The sequence below is a fragment of the Biomphalaria glabrata genome, chromosome 15 (genome assembly GCF_947242115.1).
Source record: "Biomphalaria glabrata chromosome 15, xgBioGlab47.1, whole genome shotgun sequence".
NCBI lineage: Eukaryota > Metazoa > Mollusca > Gastropoda > Planorbidae > Biomphalaria > Biomphalaria glabrata.
Genome location: NC_074725.1, coordinates 10,055,012 through 10,077,057, shown reverse-complemented (window position 1 = coordinate 10,077,057; position 22,046 = coordinate 10,055,012). Strand labels below are relative to the sequence as shown.

At 36.0% G+C, this 22,046-nt stretch overlaps 1 protein-coding gene across 1 annotated transcript in view; it reads right to left on the bottom strand.

The window, feature by feature from the left end:
• LOC106055728 (balbiani ring protein 3-like) overlaps positions 1–22,046 on the bottom strand; it is a 44,279-nt gene that overhangs the window by 9,463 nt on the left and 12,770 nt on the right. Inside the window, exons 7-17 of the mRNA XM_056012400.1 lie at positions 21,214–21,417; positions 14,103–14,238; positions 12,855–12,992; positions 12,648–12,767; positions 10,920–11,039; positions 9,918–10,109; positions 4,483–4,602; positions 3,718–3,837; positions 2,202–2,321; positions 1,697–1,816; positions 105–224 (exon numbers count right to left, since the gene is read on the bottom strand). Of these exons, the coding sequence (XP_055868375.1) occupies positions 105–224; positions 1,697–1,816; positions 2,202–2,321; positions 3,718–3,837; positions 4,483–4,602; positions 9,918–10,109; positions 10,920–11,039; positions 12,648–12,767; positions 12,855–12,992; positions 14,103–14,238; positions 21,214–21,417 (1,510 nt within the window). The remainder of the gene's footprint in view (positions 1–104; positions 225–1,696; positions 1,817–2,201; positions 2,322–3,717; positions 3,838–4,482; positions 4,603–9,917; positions 10,110–10,919; positions 11,040–12,647; positions 12,768–12,854; positions 12,993–14,102; positions 14,239–21,213; positions 21,418–22,046) is intronic.

Below are 22,046 nucleotides of genomic sequence, written 5' to 3'. Positions count from 1 at the left end.
AAATATAAATACATTGGGGTTTTTATTATGATTGTATGTGCTAGCCAAGTGATATTTTTTTAGTTGTTTTGTGTATATTAAAAAAAAAGAAACAAAAGAAAAACCTGCAGCACATTCTCCACAACTTTTAAAACAGTTTTCCTTCATCCAATGTTCATTTCTTTCACATTCTCCTCTATCTGCCCAGTCGTAACATTCTGTGTCTGACCACTTATTGGAGCAATCTGAAAATGTTCACTCTAGGAATTTAAAGCTTTATAATATTTCTGAGTGACATTTTTAATTGTTCCACTTTTAAAATAAAATGTAAATAAAATCTATTTTTTTTTTACCACCAAAAAATATATTCAAGAGGTACATTTTATAAACTATAGATGTTCCTTCCAAAAAAAAAAAAAAAGAAGTTTAATAAGATTCATGTGTCATTCAAGTTAATTTGAACTTTGAACTATACTAAGTAGGGGTGCACCGGATAGTCGCTCCAGCTCCGGCTTCTGCCGAATCGACGCTGATAAACGATGTCCAACAAGAAGATTAAACTAAATCTCCATGTTAATAAAAATATACCAATATTCATAAAGTGGACATGATTCAATAATGTCAGTTATGAAATACATTAACGTTTTTGTTTCAAATAAAAGAATCTGTTTTTAAAACTATAAACAATGACTATGCACCAAATATTTTTTAGTACAAAGACAAGGCGTGTTAATCAAAATAGAAATAAAACTTCACATTATAAACTCGCATTACATACGTAGCAGCGATGTCTGGCACATTTTAAAAGCTTGTTTTGACCTTTGAGTGGTCTAGTAAACATGTAATATTCCTTAACTACGTCACGCTGATAATCTGTCTAGATGTGTGGGTATATCTCCAGAGGTAGAGATGTGCAACCCCCACCCCCTTTTGTTTGTTTAGTCCATAACATTGAGTTCACAGATAGGCAGCTGACCACATTAAGCCAGATGTCAATGCGTCTAGAGGTCACATCTTATGAGAGAACTGAGTTTGTTTACTTGGAGAAGAATTTTTATTAGGGGGCGGGACTACAAGCCATATCTCTATAAGGTTAATCTGGTATGAGTTTGTTTATTATGAGATAGGTTGTCAATCAAGGGTCTGGACCACAAGCCACACCTTTTATACTATTGGCCGGATAATAAGTTTGTTTACTTTGAGTTACAAGCCAAACAGACACTGACCAGGAAGAACAGAGAAACTTTATGCGCCGGTCAGTTTTTAGTCTTGCTTGAAATGATGGACAAATTCGACCCAACCATGCAAGAACATTTTCGACGAATTAAGAAGCCGAGGCTCAAGACCAGAACCTCAGATATAGGATTAAAAACGAGCTTATAGACATGATTGCATATTTTCCCATCATCCTTGACTGCACGCTTGATGTTAGCCACAAAGAGCAGATGTCTTTTATGTAGGGTTTTGTGGACGTATCCATATCCAAAAGTTATAGTGAAGAAAAATTTGATTTATGTAGTTAAAAGGCCAGTACTTATGTATGGCAGTATGTTTTGTAACAAAAATAAGGTCTTCAGCATTAGAGGCGGACGAGTCCGTTAGCGTGATGTGATACAATATATTTAGTCTACCCTTACGGCTCAGGGCCCCGAGTATGACATTTGCCCAGGGCCCCGCGCACTGCTAAGGCTGCCTTTGCACAGAAACAATACCTTACTTTTGTTGCAAGCATCACAACTCCGCCTACAATATTTTCCCATCCATTTTGAATTAGCTGAACACTCTCCTTTGTCTGCCCATTTTTTGCAGTCTGTATCTGGCCATATGTTCTGACAGTCTGTAAAGTATATTTGCTCATTTTTATTACACATTTAAATCATATAATAATCAAAAATAGATCTAGCAAATTTTCAAGGTATAATGAGATGGTTGGACTATGTGGTAACTTCCCCATATTATTTTATTGAATTTGTGATCTACTACAACACCTGTTGATGTTTAAGATCAGAGACAAAACCTCCTAACCTAAGATATAATAAAATTCAGATTAAAAAATTTAATATCAAAACTTTGGACTGTACTTTGAACTCAATGAAATTTGAATCCTCCAAAACATTTTATAACATCTTATGTTTATTGAAAACTAGATCATCTATAGAAAGAAATATATTTAGGGCCAATTTATATATTATTTAAATATATATATTGTTTCAAGTCTTCACCTGATAAACAAACTTCACAGCTTTGCCTACAATTGGTTTCCATCCAATTTTTGTTTGCAGAGCACTCTCCACTAATAGCCCACTTGTCACAGTCAGTATTGGAATAGACATTAGTACAATCTGAAACAAAACCAGACCAAAAAAAAAATTCTTTGCATAAGTTTAAAAAAAAAATAATAGCATATAAAAGTCTTTGATTAGGGGGCTTCAAAGAAAATAAAGTTGTATTTAAATCATATTCCTCTTTCTACTTATACTTCAGTTGTTGTTGTTTTTTGTGTGTTTTTTTTAACCTATTTTAATACAAGTAGTGCCATTACAAATCCTATCATACTTAAACAGAATTGAACAACAGTGCATCATTTGAGCTCTAGCCAAAGCCTTAGTTTCCAGAGATAAAATTAATAAGACATAATGGTTAAATTGAAACCCAAAGCAGAAGCCCTGAACTGTACAGTCTTCTAATCTTATACAATACAGACATTACTTCAAAAAAAGAAGATGATTACGTCCCAGTCATCCATATCAGATTAACTCTAAAGTTTCAGACATTCTTTATGAAAGGGAGATTATCACACCCAAGCTCAAACTTGCTTTAATGACAGAATGGAATTATCAGAACCATCACCAGAAGCCTAGTAGACCAGGTAGTTTTCCTATGAAGATTTGATATTACCTCAGAAGATGTAACACAAATTACCTCAGAAGATGTAACACAAATTACCTCAGAAGATATAACACAAACTACCTCAGAAGATGTAACACAAATTACCTCAGAAGATGTAACACAAATTACCTCAGAAGATGTAACACAGATTACCTCAGAAGATATACCACAAATTACTTCAGAAGATGTACCACAAATTACCTCAGAAGATGTAACACAAATTACCTCAGAAGATGTACCACAAATTACCTCAGAAGATGTAACACAAATTACCCCAGAAGATGTAACACAAATTACCTCAGAAGATGTAACACAAATTACCTCAGAAGATGTAACACAAATTACCCCAGAAGATGTAACACAAATTGACTCAGAAGATGTAACACAAATTACCTCAGAAGATGTAACACAAACTACCTCAGAAGATGTAACACAAATTACCTCAGAAGATGTAACACAAATTACCTCAGAAGATGTAACACAAATTACCTCAGAAGATGTAACACAAATTACCTCAGAAGATGTAACACAAATTACCTCAGAAGATATACCACAAATTACTTCAGAAGATGTACCACAAATTACCTCAGAAGATGTACCACAAATTACCTCAGAAGATGTACCACAAATTACCTCAGAAGATGTAACACAAATTACCCCAGAAGATGTAACACAAATTACCTCAGAAGATGTAACACAAATTACCTCAGAAGATGTAACACAAATTACCCCAGAAGATGTAACACAAATTGACTCAGAAGATGTAACACAAATTACCTCAGAAGATGTAACACAAATTACCTCAGAAGATGTAACACAAATTACCTCAGAAGATGTAACACAAATTACCTCTTTGACAAACTTTACAACTTTCTTTACAGTTTTTCTCCATCCAGTTTTTGTTCAGATTACATTCACCTCGAGCTGCCCATTTAGTACAATCTGACTCCAGCCATATGTTGCTGCATTCTAGAACAACAAAAAATAAAAGTTATCACGAAAAATGCAAACTAAACAGATATATATTACACAATTATTACAAGAAAAAAAAAATTGGAACAAAAAAAATAGCAAGAAAACATAGATTGCAAATGAGTCTAAATGCTACCCACCCATTCTACAATATATAGTTCTTGGATTTGATTTGTTAACTTAATGTTCGACACATGAGATAGCCCACAACATATTACATCTGTTTAGTTTTCCTTAATCTTTATCTGAATAACTTTCCCTGTTCAAGAGATATTTATTCAAGGTAAATGTGTAAGATCTGTAAATATTAGGTGTCTGAATATTAAACCAAAAATTGTTTCAATATTGGTGCCTACCGGAGTGATTAATGAGAACAAAGTGTTGGATTTGTATAGCCATTGGCTACTTAGCTGAGAATCTGAAGTTTGATTCCTGTTGGAGGCAAGAATCATTCGATCAATAAAGTTTATCAAATGTCTCACCTGTGGGTCCACCCATCTCTAATGGGTACCTGAATTTAGATGGGGAAAAGTAAAGGCAGTTGGTCATTGTGCTGGTCACATGACACCCTCATTAATCCTGGGCCACAGAATCAAATGACCTTTACATCATCTGCCCCAGGGTCTGAAAGGGGGAACTCACCTGTGTGACAAATGTGGCAACTTCTGGAACAATTTTTTTCCATCCATTTTTTATTTAGAATACATTCCCCTTTCTCTGCCCATCTTTTACAGTCTCTGTCTGGCCAGATGTTAGAACAACCTGACAAAAAGAAGGGATATCTGATCATTATGAATATAGCATAAAATGAATTTCACTTACTAACAGTTCAGTTAGATCTCTATCTAGATCTATAAAGATTAAAGATGTTAACAGGCTCCGTCAATCTATCATAAATATTAAAATGCCGTGCACAACTTTATAATGTGAAGTTTATATATAGATCGTAAGTCTATGAGTATAATAGATGATGGAGATCTATAATATAATATTATTTTATATTATATAATATTAATAATAATATACACCGAGATAGCCTCAACTGATAGTCAGTATGATAGTCTCATCATAGTGATACTGATCAGATCACTGATAGGAAAGTTAGGCTACATTGTCATTGGCTACATCAATTCTAATAACTAATTAAAACTAGTTTAGCTTTAGATACTTTAGATCTAGAATTAGACCTGATTAGATTTGTGAAAAAAAAGTCTGTTGAAAAGTCCAATTTCTTCTTGGCAATATTTTATTTTAAATTGGACCTTTAACACCCAATAATTTAGAAACATTGTAAAAATTATAAAAAATAAAAATATAAAACTACAAAACTCTTCTAACATTCTGGTTTTTGACAACCACATTTTATTGTACTTCATTGTGAAAGAGTTCTTGTCATTTTCTTCACCAAACTGAGCAAATAATAATCGCTTATACAACGCCTTACTTCGGGTTCTTTTGCCTGCATTAATAACAAATGAAATAGATTTATGCAATGTGACACTCAGAACTAGATTTAAAGTAGATCTATCTCCAAATAGAAAAAAAAAAAACCTAATAAAATACTCAGAAAGACGCAAAGATAAAAGCACATTTCTACATTCCTCATTCCATATTCTAGTAGGCCTACCATTGTACAAATGCTCCTTCTTCCCTAGTGGGATTACAGCATGAAATAGGTTGGCTGAATCAGTCAGGAAAACCAACGGATTGACAGAGTTTAAGTCATTGATGTTTAGCAGGGCCGGTCCTAACGATTGCGGGGCCCTATGGGAAATGGATTGCGCGGGGCCTAGTCTGGGTAGGGATAAGGATAATAGGCATAAGTGATTTTGTACTAAAAAAAATAAATTGGTCTTTACATTTTATACTTTCTTTACTTAGTACAAAATCACGATCAAATTAACTTTACGAGCCTTGCGTGTAGCGAAGTCATACAGTATATCTTCAACATTATGTTTCCCACATATATCACTCTCAATAGCAAGAACTGGCAAATTGTTTAATCTATCTTTGTGGATTGTTGACTCTTAAATAGTTTGAGACGCGAGAAGATTTCACCAGATGTCACAGTTACGGGTATTGTAAAAAAAAATATTCTGGAAAAATAGTTTGGGGAAGCAGCGTATCGTTCATTAGTGGACAGCTAATGTTTTCATCGTGGTTTTTGGCGGTTTGGTACAATATGCCTTAAAGAGGATAATTTTGTCTTTTTTTTTTTCAGTAGATTTGTATTAGTTTCCAGTAGATTTTAATAATTCTAGGAGATTTCCAAGAGCTCATGGAGAATCAGGAGGCCGTGGGAAATCTGTTATAACTTGTAATGGTTTTATTTAATAATTTACACCTAGAATTAGCGCGGGGCCTATGAAAGTGTGGGGACAATGCGCGCGCATAGATTGCAGTGGCCTAAGACCGGCCCTGATGACTAGATTAGCATAGGTACAGGTCTCATAATAGTTATTGTTAAATTGTTTCTTATCAATGTGTTATAGATGACTCCAAGCCTTTTTGTCTCTAATATAGCCCAAACTAATAGGAACGCAATAGGACTACAATTGTCCACTTCAGCATAACAATAACAATGTATATGCAAACAAACAACATTCACATACGCAACATAAGCACGCACACACATTCACACGACCAGTGTCTAATGAATTTGACTTACAAAGTCACGGTAAGGTCCAAACCATAGAAGATTCCCCACCCGTTATTACACTGATTTTTATATAGATATACATATACATACAGATTTCTATTTATTTACAGTAGTCCTTCAAATCAAAGCATCAAATATTGATTCACACTTAGTGTCAGTTGTCTAAGTTCTCTCACTGAGCATTTCTTCGTTGATTTTTTTTATTCATAATAATACGAACATACGCCAACAACAATGCATTATTACCACACAAGGTTGAACCGCGGTGGCTGAGTGGTAAAGTGTTTAGCTTCTGCACCGGCGTTCCCGGGTTCGAATCCTGGAGGAGACTGGAATTTTAATTAGGGCGTCTCCTGAGTCCACACAGCACAGAATCAGATGTTCTTTACATCATCTGCCCGTTAGATCGCAAGGTCTGAAAAGGGGACTTAACTTTTTTTTTGAACACACAAGGTGGACTCGTCCAGTAGGCCTACTCATGATGTATAGAGAAAATTGTCGTTTGCAAATAATTGCAGAATAAGCTTCTAATGTCATAATAAACTGACATTTAATTCAATCTTCTCTGTTCTTTCGTGTTTTTTTTTTATTAGTTAACATTCTCGCATCATATCCCGCCCCTAGCCATACATTAAGATATGTATCATGATTTGCAGTGCTTTTTTTTTTTTGTACAAAAAAAAATATAGGTGCCGATATTTAGTGATGGATTGCCTAACTTTTAACGACAAATAAATTAATAATAAACGTTAAAATACAAGAAAAGAAATACTTTTTTCCCCACATCGAAAAAGGTGCCGGTACGCCGTACCGGGGCGTACCGTCACAAGAAAGCACTGATGATATCTAATATACTAGTGGGATTATCTTCTCCTATAAGATCAAAAGAAGACATTGGATTACCAAGAACTTTTGTTTTTGTACCTGACAAGTAGAATAGGTCTGGAACTAGTCGTTATGTCGTAGTCAGGCTAGACAAGACACAAGCCTTCTCCCTCTCAACCTCTCTCTCTTTCTTTTTCTCCCTACCTCTCTTTCTTTTTCTCTCTCTCTCTCTTTCTTCCTTTCTTTCTTTCTCTCTCTCTCTTTCTTTTTCTCCCTACCTCTCTTTCTTCTTCTCTCTTTCTCTTTTTCTCCCTTCCTCTCTTTCTTTCTCTTTCTCTTGCTTCCTCTCTTTCTTTCTTTTTCTTTCTCTCTCTTTCTTTCTCTATATTTCTTTCTCCCTCTCTCTCTCTCTCTCTCTCTCTCTCTCTCTCTCTCTCTTGTTCACGCACACACACAATTCATATTTACACTTCACAAGTTAATATCAACATTAATAAACCAACAAAATTCATTACATTAGTCACATGTCATTTTATTTGAATACACACCAGGCTAACCCATCATAATTGCAAATGGGCTTGTTAATAAGCATATAAAAATGACATGAATGATAGTTATTACATACATAACAATAATTGCCCTGTGCATAACATTTAGGCCAACAAACTCGGGCAAGGCCTATATAAAAATGTTAACAGCATTCCACCCTGTAATCGTTTACATAACAAAAAAGCAATGAGTTCACATTTGTACAACAAACAGGGGCAATCACTAGCCATCAAGCATCTATCGTAAATGTGGTGCCGTTAGTGGTGCATATTATGAAATCTATTCTGAAAGGTTATTGTACTCATTCCACACTCTGCGAATGTCACTCTGGTCACACATTATGCAAATGCGCTCCAGTAAAAAGAAATGGGCACAGTTATTTATTCTATTTTGTAGTTGCAGGCACAATTAAGATCTAGATCTATTTTTCGTGGTCATGCCATTGTTAGAGGACAAATTAATGGAAGTGAAAGTAAGTGAATAGTCAAATCATTGCTACCTAAATATTATTGATGATTTTTACAATAAATTAAAGAATGTCAAGGGCGTGATAATGATCACACATTGTTACGAAATTTAAAAAAAAATACAACACAAAAGGAAAAGCCTAGAACAATTGATTCTGCAGTACTAAAATCATCATATAAACAGTGGCAGGAGGTGGGATGCCCAATGGGGGACCATCTAGGGAATCCTTGTATAACATATGCTCGCCTATGACAACCCTTTTAGGTATGTAGATATTTGTTTTTACCAACAGAAATGTTTAAAAAAAAAAAAAAAAAAAAAAAAAAAAAAATCCGATCATATTTATTTAAAAAAAAAAAACTAAAGAGGCTAGAATGATCCCATTGCTTGTTCCCACTGAGGTTTTTCAAAAATCCAAAATTGCTTTATGTTAAAGTAAAAAAAAAAAGTATATATATATATATATTATTTGAAAAAGACTTTAAAGGGACTATAACTTATTCCCCCGTGTCTATGGACCGGACAGCCATTGTAAAAAAAAAATAATAAAATAATCAACATTTCTTTTATTCTGTACGCCGGATACACCAAAAATAGTTTCTCCGCCAAGGATGAAAATCTCTAATAATACTGCACACAATTCTTTAAACATTGTTTTGAACCTAATGCTGATAAAAAAAATATTTAAACTTAGTTTTTGATGTCAGTGATGGTATGGGATGCAAGCCATACATTCTCATCTGGAACTCTGGGATGCTAGCAAGATGCACAAGACTTGGCGCAGTTCTTTCTCATCCAACTTGGATTCGTCCTGCAGTCGCCACGTTTAGACCAGATCGCGCAATCAGAGTCTCTCCAGTAGTTCTTGCAAGGGGCTGTATAGATTCGGGCGTTGGGTTAAGGGGACACAATTTGACTTGGTTAGTACAGATTGTTCATGCTACTAGTATTAAATAATAAAAAATATTATACATGTGTAAAAAGGAATGTCTTTTTTTTAAATTTATCTAAGGCAAACTTACACTATGTGCTATCTAGTTGGTTATGGGAGATGAGATGTACGTTAAATAAACTTGTTATATTTAATGACGAATATATTCATGCGTCAATGTCAGTAGGCCTAGTATCATATTGTTGTTATAAACTATCGCTCGACATACTACAGAAAAAACAGTAAGCAGAGAAGAGACGGAGAGAGAAGAGACAATAAGAGACAGAGAGAGTGAAGAGACAGAGAGAAGAAATAGAGAGAAACAGATAAGGAGAGATAGAAAGAGACAAAGAGTGGGAGAAAAAGACAGAAAGGCACAGGGAGAGAGAGAGAGAAAGGGGGAGAAAAAGAGAGAGAGGGAGGACAAAAGACAGAGAGAGATAGAGAGTACTTGAAGACATAACTCAACAAAGTGTTATCTTATATTATATGATACAGACGTCACTTAAAAAAAAATGTCAAGTGTTAGAGAACAGGCAAAGTATTTGGAAAGAATCTAAATTCTAAGAATACAACAAATGATTGCCAGAGAACACTATTGTGTAACAACGAACAGAACCAGTCTTTAGGACAGAAACTACTTACCTGCTGTGCTGGTAGACGTGATGTCAGTGATGGTATGGGATGTAACCAATGTGGAAGGACTTCTGTCAAGGTCAGTACTGTTAGAAGCATTATCGTCCAGAAGATCTAGTCCAGACGTAACGTTGGTTTCATCGTCCGTGCCATTTAGTATTTCTACTAGTGTCCAGTTGGTCAGTGATGTCAAATTAAAACCTTTTTTTTTCAAACACAGAGAAAAGAAATCATTTTTAAAAGTAGTTTGAAATTACGTATATAAGCTAATTTAATGCAAATTTGGTTTTAGGGTAATTATTATAAACTTAAAAGATTAATACATTTTTAACGGATTGTTACTTTATAACGCTCATCTGTATCTGGTATAGTTAATGACTACAAATATAAGATTTTTTAAAAGGCGTATCAGGGCCTCCACCTGCTTAAATCAGGCACTGTGGCATAGTAAGGTGAGAAGTCTTTGGGTTTCAACAAGACAGTTTTAAGTGTCAGGCACGAACATTGGCATCGAAAAAATCATTCCGGATTTCATTTATGCCATTCGCGTCAACAGCGAGCATGTACAGGAAGCCTGACTGAGTAATGACAATAACGAAAGTCAAAATCAAATGCACAATCAGATAAACAAGACCGTATCCATATGAAAAAGACGATACAAAATAAAACAGAAGACAGTGACATCCCATGATGCCCTACAAAGCAACATGAAAGAAAGCAGCCGATTGGCTTACATTGCGACGTTGCTAAAAGAGTTTCACAAGTGATGCTATGAATACTGTGCTGTCCAGTTTGAAAATAACTAATTAAATTGGATACAATTTTAAGCTTTAAATAGGGGCAACTGCCACTACAGCTTTAATATTACCGCCTTGTAAAGTTAGCCGTTAGAGGGTTATTGTTTAGCAGTAGAACAAAAACATATTTTATTGCACTTTCGTAATGTGTCATCTTTTTTTTCTTCAAGAAGTATAACTCTGTAAAGTTTGAATTGAGATCTAAGAAAGTTACCTGTACCACAGCCTCCACAACTTTCTTTACAATGTTTTACCATCCACTGTTTGTTTTTTGAACATTCCCCGCGGGCAGCCCATTTGCTGCAGTCCTCATCTGGCCACACGTTACTGCAGTCTGAGAAATAGATAAGCTATAAACTACTCAACTAATCATCTTCCAGTGTCATTATTTTCTATGTTGATTGTTTTTCAAGAGACCTAGACATCAGTAAAAGCTAGCTGAGACAAATTATTATTAAACTCAGTCTAAGTGAGGGCCTAAGAGGCTGAAATACACTCTTTATAAATAAAACAAAACAAACTCGGCAGTTGCGCGTAAAGCATGTACGCCTATGGTTCTCTACAAGTCAAGTTTCAGTGGCTCACCCAACCTGTCGAAACATGGATCAAATGTCAAACACAGCAGAACTCGATGGCTCTATGTCTACTAGCAGGGCCAGTCCTACAGATTGCGGGGCCCTATGCGAAACGGATTGCGCGGGGCCCAGTCTGGGTAGGGATAAGGATAATAAGTGAAAATTAAGATTTTGTAATAGAAAATAAATTCGTCTTTGCATTTTATTCATACTTTACTAAGTACAAAATCATCCCAAAATGACATTTTTGTCTGTTTTTAAAGAGATTTGGATGGGTTTTCAGAAGATTTTCATAATTTCAGGAGGTTTTCATGACGAAAATTTTCATGACTTTATCATATATTTTGAAATTTCAGGAGTAGGCTATTCCAGCATTTCCAGGTACCCTTTAATAATAGTTAAAATGGTTTAATTTAATAATTTACGCCTAGAATTCGCGCGGGGCCTATGAAAGTGCAGGGCCCACTGCGGCCGCATAGGTTGAAGTGGCCTAAAACCGGCCCTGTCTACTAGCCTAGCTCTAAGTCTCTGCTATGATTCAAGGTTTATCCACGAATGTTTCTACATGTTAGACTACAGGTGTTAGACGACCATTGTCTCTTCCTTTTGGTGAAATGTCGAAACGTTATTTCTATTGTCTAGTCATCTTGAATCGCCCATGAAGCAAATTAGTGTTATTGACACAGCAAGGTTTTAATTCACTGCGAATTTTTTCGGTCTTAATTTTTTGTTTTTCTAATTTCACTCGAGACCACCCTAAACACTTCGCCTAAAGTCGGCCCTGACCTGTATCTTCATCATTTTGACATTTATCAATAATATGTTGTAATGATTATTTGAATAGAATTGAACAATGTTTCTTTTTAGAGTATTGATCTAAAAAAAAATTTGTCTTCATGTTTATCTCTGTATGTATTTGAGATATACAGATGTAGAGCCAGAATTCAGTTTAAAGATAGATTTAAGTTTTAACATATATCTAGTGTTGTTGTTTTTTTCAATTTGTTAAATGTATTACTGCATTCGTCTATCTCCGTGTCAAGATGAACGTCATGTGTTATTAGCTATTTTACATCCTACCTATTCTCTTATTTTTACACCATGATCATATCATATAGAACACTGTACGTAAGAGAAACAAAATAAGAGAATATGGAAACTAGCAGGAGGCATCGCATCAACTGTCGTTTTGCTTCGAAAAGTTCACTTAATTGTGCAAGCCAGCACATACACCTATATACACACACTCTCTGATACATTTATGCTCACACGCAGTCACACATAGACACACCTCCATACACGCATTCATGCACAACTTTACAAAGAAGCGATATTTATCTTTTGTTGTTTCAACTTATTCGACTTACTTTTAGCGCATTTCTCACAGGCCTTCCTACAGTTTGTTTTCATCCAGATCGGGTTCCCCTGGCATTCCCCGCGTTTGGCCCAGGCTATACAGTCCTCGTCTTTCCAAGAATTTCTACAGTCTGCAAGCAAATGCAATGAGAAGAACTTTAACCAGGAAAAAAAAAGAGGAAAAAAATTATGCTTATGCTAATCATCAAAAGTGTCACCTGAACCTATCCCCCAACCACCTCCCACTCGAAGACCATGCCCCTCTTTGGTACAATCAACTTCCGGTGGACATACGCATCGGCACCATCGGTCCAGGTATCCTGGCTCTTTGCATCGTTGATTGGGTGCGCAATTCTCTGAAAGAAAATAAAGATAGAAACTAGTCTTCCTATGTCAACAGGTATGTATCTACAGAGTATTGCTGTATGTGTTACTGTCAAATTGGAAATTCTGCATTCTAGGGAGTTAAGCCTTTTTTTTTTGTGAGGTAGAAAACAGATAGACTACATAAGGTAAACTGGGCCTAGACATTAAATGCGTTACTAATTAATTTATAAATAACTAATACTACCATGGGCAAATAAAACAAGTAATATACAAAAAATCAATTCCTAGTTTCAACCTTCACCTAGCCCTTAGTCTGTTGGACCGTTGGGGCACCACACAAGTTCTGTTGACCGACTTTCTCCATTCATCTCTGTCTTTTGCCATGGATAAAATCTCTTTAAATGGAAGGCCAGCCATTCTTTGATGTTGTCTTACCATCTTCTTTTTTTTTTCCCTGGTTCTGTTCTCTGAAGGAAGGTCTTTGCGAGCCCTGAGAACCTTGTAATATGGCCATAGAGCTTTAGTTTGCGTTTTTTTTTTGACAGTAGTTAGCAGGTCATCATGGGAGTCCAATCTCTGAACTGATTCTGTTTCTAATCTCTTCGTTTGTGATGCGGTCTATGTATGCGATACATAGGATCTTTCTGTAGCATCTCAATTCCATTGCGAGGATCCTCCGCTCTAGTTCTGCAGTCGGCAAGACACGCAAGCATATAAGAATGTGGCCATGACCAGTTTATGTTTAAATAATATTGTAAAGTTTAATGTAAACTGAACATTCATATTTAATTTTTCAGAATTTGTCTTACCTTTGCATGGGGTAGTCATATGCAAAAGGGATATTACTGATACTCAGTAGTTTTATTAAGAAATACAATAAAATTGTTAGTTCCCCTCAGTCTCATAAAAAATTAACGGAAATTATCCGAAAAATATATCTATGGAAGAATTAATGCTGTGATCTTTCTGACATTTGAATCAAATGTGTTGTCACTCAGCTAGAGTTTATGTGCAAAATCTCAGCTCGGTGGAATAGGCTGTCGAAATAATGAAAATTATTTTTTTCTCTTTTGATTTTTTTTTGACTTTGACAAAAGTGAAATGAAAACAAAATGATGAGGCTAACTGTGGTCACTCACTGTTACACTTGTACATCAGGTTGACCACTTTGATGTCAGTGAAGGACAGTCCTTTCCTCCAGACTTCTCCTACTTCGTGTTCCCGTGTCCTGTCTTGGACGAATATTGTCTGCTTGTGTTGGTCCCTGGCAAAGTCCTGACACAACAAAGTGAAATGTACAAGTGAAATGTACAAGTGAAATGTAAATGAAATGTACAAGTGAAATGTACAAGTGAAATGTACAAGTAAAATGTAAATGAAATGTACAAGTGAAATGTACAAGTGAAATGTACACGTGAAATCCACTTCATTCAAAGTAATAGAGAGCAAGAGGAGCATTCGAATGAACAGAGTAGAATTTACATTTTTAATAAAAGGGAATACGTGAATATGATTGATAGACTACTAAAGTATTTCCCTTGCTAATAAAGTCTTCAAACGTGAGGTTATTTGGTATCTATCTATCTATCTATCTATCTATCTGGGAAGCGTAGTCGAGAGGCTAAGTACGCTTGAACTTGGCTTGGCAACATATGAATGGGGCTCGAGGTTCGACACTCGACTCAAGCAGAGGTGTGTTTACTGAGCTGCCTATAGTCAGCACGGAAAACCTTCTGCCAGATACCCCCTCCCCCACTGGTCCACAAATGAGATTGGACCATACAATAAGCATGAAAGTTGCGCTATATAAAAAATATAAATTATTATCTTAACTATCTAACTATCTACCTATCTGTATGTCTTTCTTCTTTCCTGCCTGCCTGACTGGCTAGCTGTTTGCCTGCCTGTCTGTTTGCCTGGTCTTTCTCCCTCCAACTGCTCATTATTACCACTAGCGTCATTAAATTATTTCTACTTGTCACCCAAAGAGCCTGTATTTTATTTCCTCTAGATGGGATTTTATTAACAAAAGTGCCTTAACCAGGTGGAGGGGGGGGGGCTCTAAAATTTAATTCCGATGGAGAATTTGGATTTTTTTTTTTACGAGATTAGACTTTGAATAAGTTTCCGACAGGCAGCTTGTAAACTCTCCCAGATATTTCTTGTTCCACATGTTCACAAAGATGGGGAAACTTAGGACACCAAAATAATTCTAACACATTTTCTAACATTATATATCAGCATCTAGCTAAAGTGGATTGCCACTACCATAAGGGTAATTTATATATTTTAAAGAGTGTATTTTAGACAAGAGTGAAAAAAATTTCCTATTCTGTAAGAATTTATGGTTGGAGCTAATTAGTGCAGAATAATTATGCTAATGGCACTGTGCACAAGCAACTGCTGCTAAGTAATTAATGTTACGTTATAGAATGCTTGACAAAGTTTAGGCGATTGTCCAAAACGTCGTCAAACGAATATTAAATAAAACAAACATTTGGTTGTAAAGATGTATATATGATGTAGACCAGTGTCGTTTAAACAAAGGCCTTCGAGGCATTTCCTGTCCCTCGTCTACCCACAGTGCCTAGTGAAGAATGGAATTTTTAAGACGTCGCCGAGTTCACTCAACTTTAATGGGTACCTGACTTTAGTAGGGGAAAGTAAAGGTAGTTGTGCTGGCCACATGACACTCTAAATATCAAACGAATAGTAACATTTGAATAGAGTAACGTAGCAATAATTCATAAAACTCTGAACCATAATTTACAAATACAAAAATACCACCTACTGAGAAAGACACAGCTAAAGGTATATTTCACATTCCATATGCTAGTACAAATTCGTACAAGTGTTGCGTCTTCCCTAGTGCCATTAGAGCTGATTAAAGCATACAATATTTGACAGAATCAGCCAGAAAAACATAATGACCAGTCTCTAATTAACATGTATATATGGCTGCATTATGGCTCCTTCTGCCTCAGAAAACAATGGGTGCACCCAGTTGCCTCACTGGTTTTGGTTTCGTCTTGAGACGGGGCAAGCCAATTCTGGAGAGAAGCAGAGTTTGCCACATTTTGTGCATCTGTTTTAGGGTTAGCTAATAGGGCAGCTTTCTTTTTCTTTCTCTTGACTAAGGCAGCTTCGTTTCTTTTGCTCTCGGCGAGGTTCGTATCAGCACGCACATGCTGTCCGGTCTTGGGCTGTCTTCTTTCACATACTTTCGTTAATGCCAGTGGTTCTCATGTCTCGCTTGCAGACACCTCTTTAGGTTAGTCTTGGTTGGTATAACTCGATTAAGTCATGGATACGTCGTTGTTTCAAAGTTTGAGAAATGTCTGTATATTTTATAAGATAAAATTAAATACTGTTGGAGTTTGAAAAGCTTAAAGTATTTTAATAATTCTGAACATCTCAAATGAAGTAAGTCAGTGATGTCTAAACTGCGGCACGCGGGCCATGTTCGGCATGTGAAGCTTTGCTATACGGCCCTTCTAAACATCTGCTTGACAGTACTTATACTAAAACAGAAGCTCTCTTCCATTGGTCAGGACGATTGCTTTTGTTCGTTCATGCGTCACGTGTCCGATGTTTATTTGTCTCCGGACATAAAAAAAAAAGTGGGTTGTGGTGGTCGAGTGGCAAATGTTGGCTTCCGAACCGAGGGGCTCGAGTTTGAAGACTGGGGTTTTCGAACTTAAAGATTTTAAGATGCCATAGCAAGAAATGCGATTTGTTCCCCATAGATCACAAGGTCTGAAAGGGCTAACCTCGACAGATAAAAGCTGGTTAATACTAAAGTAGAGCCTAATTACAAAACGTATATTAACTCACTCTGTCTGTATGTCTATCTGTCTGTCTGTCTGGTAAAAAGTGTGTTCACGTTACTTCTCTCACTATCATTCTCGTATCAAGTTGAAACTTCGCACAATTATTCTTTGGCATAGACAAGTCATGAATCAATTTTTTAAAAAGTAGCCAATTAAACAATTAATTACAGGGATTTCATTATTTTGTTTGATACCAACGAGAGAAACTAATCTTTCTGTATTCACATATACGGCTAAATTTGTTGAGTTTAGTCCCCTTAAATAGTTGTTAACGCTATTTCTCCCTCACACATTCTCCAATCAAGTTGGAACTTATTGTACGTAACAAAACAAAACATAGATAATAAAATATCCAATTAGTCTATTAATTCTAGGTAATAATTGATTTTGTTTGATATCGAATAAGGCAAATAGCTTGTATATTATTGATAGATCTAGTTTAAAGGGCGGAGTTATTCTCTTTTTAAGAAAAAAGGATTAAAAAAATATTTTGCTTGATTTTCTGTTTCTAAAAATTAGCTGATGGCTGCCTGGTCGTGAGGTATGCGCGCAGGACTATTGTTCGGTCGTCTCGTACCACTGACCCCCCCCCCCTCCCTTCCGAGTCCTGTGGGAGATTTGGTCAAGGAAGTAGATTATCTCCAAATCTGAAGGAACATCCGAAACATAAATCATTGTACAAACTGGGTTCCATCAATCTATCGATCAAAATAAACACAAAATCGCGACCAACTGCTTCCCATACTAGTTGCTGTAGTTGAACCCTGGGTAATCCAAGGCATTGGGTGCGTATGGCTTCTTGGTGAGATCCAACGAAGTTAAAGCTAATTTCACACCTGTCGAACGCTCCCATCCCAGGGATCATATCGTCGCCACTGCGCAGCATGTAAGTACTGTTTATCACCAAGATGACACATAGTTGATAATGTACCAGTAAATTTCATTTCAGTACGTGCTTTTGTTTTTAATTTAATGCAGATATTAGTGTTTTTATTGGTAGAAAATGTCCTAGGAACCAAAAAAACTTTTTTTTTTGTGGTTAACTCAGGTAAATATAAAATAGATAACGATTTCAGTTGAGAGAGTGTGGCTTTTAAAGATTGCAAATTGGACTTTTGTTGTTGTTTTGTGAGCTTCAAACTTGCCTTCAGATATGAAGATTTTAACGATTTTTGTTTGTTTTTGTGGGTTTTTTTTTGTCCTACCCCCTTTAAAAAAACACATTTTCATTCCAATGCTTTCAAACCAATTTGTTTAATGTATCATATAAGATAAGATAAGATGTGACATTAACCCTTGGTCTTATCACTCCGCCCCTTTCCTTCCCCGCCCTCCCAACTTTTTAATTAAAGACTGTGAACTGGGGAGGGAAAGGAAACAAAATATAAAAAAACACAATTCTTATCCAACTGGAAGAACACCAAAATCACTGCCATATCTCTCAACACTGCAAGGTTTATCTCCACTTTATATAAATTAAAATAAATGAATTACCTCTAATGCAGGGGTGGGCAAATTACGGCCCGCGGGCCACATGCGGCCCGCTGAAGTGTTTTATGCGGCCCGCGAATACCTACAGAAATCATGTGTACCCACAGTATATACGTATAAAAATGCTAATCTATTAAAAAGAATTCTAAATTTCCCTACAAATTATCGAAACTCTCTCATTATATAAAGTCAAAGACACAATCTCAGGCCAGTATTTCTTCAATGCTTTGAAGAACTGTGTTGAATGTTGGGTATGATTGGAACAAGATGGCAAGTGTAACAACTAATGTAGCTCGATCTTTGACTGAGAAAAACTTTTTTTTTAATGAATATCCCAACCATAAACTCTAAACAGAAAAGTTTGCACAAAGCTGCATGAATTCTAAACATACAAAGCAAAAGTAGAGGTATCAATAAAAACATCAGACTTAAGGTCATAACCACAGGCAGTATAGAAAAGTACTTGTAGATATATAAACTAAATATTCCGATGCATCCGCTGGCTTAGCATGGGCAAGGTAATGAGAAGAATATAAATTCTCAAAGTAGAAATGTCCATATTCTTAGAGGATATTGACTGTGACTTTGAAACTAATATTTCTAATGAAGAGTGGAAGATATTTTATGTTTTTCATGGTAGCTATTGCAATGGGCTGCTTGCTTATGTAATGCATGTTAAATTTTTCAAACAAGGCTTTCCAATTTCTCCAGGCCAGCATGGGGAAAATAGGTTTTGTCATTTTCCTCTGTTAAAAGGTGAAAATATTTCTATTGAAATGGTTAATATTACCAGACTTATTTGGATTCCTTAATTATGAAATTTATGAAGGCAAATTTTAAGACGCCAAGAACCTGTTTTCAATACCATCAGCTCACCATTTAGTGCAGAAGCTGATTCAGCTCCAGAGAACATAACGCCATGCAAATTATAACCTGTAAGAGAAGTTCAAGTCAGTACTTCCACGTTAGCTTAATGGGTGCCAGAAGCTGTATTTCCATTATTTTGGTACACATACATATGTGAACAAGTATTTTTCTTGTGGAAAATAAACAAGTGTAATCACAGGTCGATGGTGAATGACTATAATTTGACAGCAGTCACAAGTATAACAACTAGAAAGCTAGCTCCACAATTCAGGAACATTACGCACGAGTGTAAATAGTTAAATTGTAATATGAAAAGACAATAGCAAATAAAAAAAAATTGTTAAATTGGTTTCAGAAATTGCTAACTCTAGTAGGCTAATTCCTCAATTTGGAATGTGAAAAAAAAAAGGAAAAGTGAATGTATGATACAGTATAAATATGAATTAAAAGACATTATACAGTTACCTAGCGTATTTTTCTAAGTTGTAAGTATACACACACACACACACAAATACATATATGCGGCCCCCATTCCCAAAATTTTGTTAATGCGGCCCTCGATACAAAAAGGTTGCCCACCCCTGTCTAATGGATTAACTAATGTGTTAACTGTTTTAAAATGATTGTCGTCGACACTGAAAAGTTATGTACAATTTCAGCTTGATCTTAGCATTGGAAGTGGGAGAAGAAATGTGTACACACAATGTGTACATACAGATAGATGGAGTGAGTTGATACAAGCGTTTCAAAACTACGGATTTCGTCACCAGTCTGAACAATCAAATGGACAAAAGGATAATACATTTAGAGCAGAAGTGTAGCTAGGTACCGTGTTGCCGGCCTGGAGAAATTGGAAAGCCTTGTTTGAAAAATTTAACATGCATTACATAAGCAAGCAGCCCATTGCAATAGCTACCATGAAAAACATAAAATATCTTCTACTCTTCATCCTCAGTATGTCTGTTCTTTAAACAAAAAGACATTCCAATGTATGTACCAACTTTTACGAGTAATTGACAATAATTATTATTTCTGTTATTTTTATTATTATTATGTTAGAAATGAACAAGTAGTCATTCTCTGGCACTGCCAGGGTCGAGTTTCGCTAAAGAGAAACAAAATTCATCGTAGTCCCTTTAACAGTTTCCACTGAGGAATTTTCTGGTGATGTGGCAGGTCTGCAGCAGTACCGCCCTCTGACAGGCAACGAAGATGTTCCTAGGAATGTTAAGGGCCTTGAAGGTGTCTGTGAGATCAGTTGTTATTATCCCCTCGGTTGATATAACAATGGGGTATATTGTTATTTTGGACAATTTCCATAGACGCTTAATCTCCAAGCCTAGGTTCCCATATTTTCTTTGTTTTTCTATCTCAGTTTTTCTCAAATTATGAGACAGTGGTACGGCGATATCGATAATGGTAGCGGTTTTTTCTTTTTTTATCAATGAACAGCAGATCCGGGCGATTGAAATCTACCGTTTTGTCGGTCAGAATAGGCCTGTCCCAGTACAGCAGATGTTCAGTAGACTCGAGAACCTCTTGCGGAGAGTATTTATAATAAGGGGGAGTGTCCTTACCGATCAATTTGTACGTCAAAGCCAGGTGTTGGTGTATTAACTTTGCAACTTGGTTATTATTATTATTATTATTATTATTATTATTATTATTTGTATTATTATTATTATCATTATCATTATTATTATATTATTATTATTATTAGTAGTAGTAGTAGTAGTAGTATTACTAATACTAATACTGTATTAGTATTATTAGTATTATTAGTATTATTTCTAATAGTGCCGTCAGTTTCAATGTTTGTTCGTCTTCTTAAAAGCAACAGTCCTGGGCCAGGGAGAAATAAATCCCTTCGAGCCATGGTTGATGTGATGTAGGGCCAGGGAGAAATAAATCCCTTCGAGCCATGGTTGATGTGATGTAGGGCCAGGGAGAAATAAATCCCTTCGAGCCATGGTTGCTGTGGTGTAGGGCCTAAGAATCTTTTCATTCAAGAACGATTATACTATTTAAATAACAAGAATATTGGTCGTTTGTATTTACTCACATTTAATCCGTAATGCATGACTGACGAATATTCATACGGGACACCATAGTTGTTGACGTCCTCGCTCGAGTACTTCTCGTACCAGTCCTGCATGTGAGGCTGGACATTGTCCACGTTGATGTGGATATACTCGTCTCTTTCGGGCAGCTGATGCTCGTGGACCAGGCCGATGGCGTGACCTAGTTCATGAAGGTACATGCCGTCCTGGATCAAACAGAAGCGACACAATAATACTGAAGCAGCCAGAGGCGTAAGACTAGAAGAGTTTAAGGTGGACCACTTGAGGCAGTGTTGGAAATCCTACTTCAGGAATGATTGAAATGCCTTATATTTTATGAAAAGTCTCCAAATGGTGACATTTACATTTCCCGACACGACGGCAGGGATCAGATAATTTATGTATTTAATTTTTTTTTTGATGGTTTTGTAAATTAAAATAAATGTTTACTTTTCAAATTTAACTTATATTGGAAATGTACAAGATAAACTAGACAATTTCAGGGACGCTAAATCTAATTTCAATGTTGATAAATTAATAAAATCTAAAAACATAAGAGTTTCATCATCATCATCTAACTCCATTTGGGTGGGGGGCTTGAGAGGCTCAAATTCTCTCTTGCAAAAGTCCTGGACAGAAACCCTGCTGTCTTGCGTAGTGCATACATGTCACTATACAGGTCGAGAATTTTTGGTTTCCCAGATCAGCAAGTCTGGGGCAGTCAAAAAGAAATTTGATACACGGTTTCCTCTTCTTCCACGCAGCGGGGACACCGTGAATGAAAGTTTGGCCAGGGCGTGTGAAATATGAGTCAACAGGACAGTGGCTTGTCCTG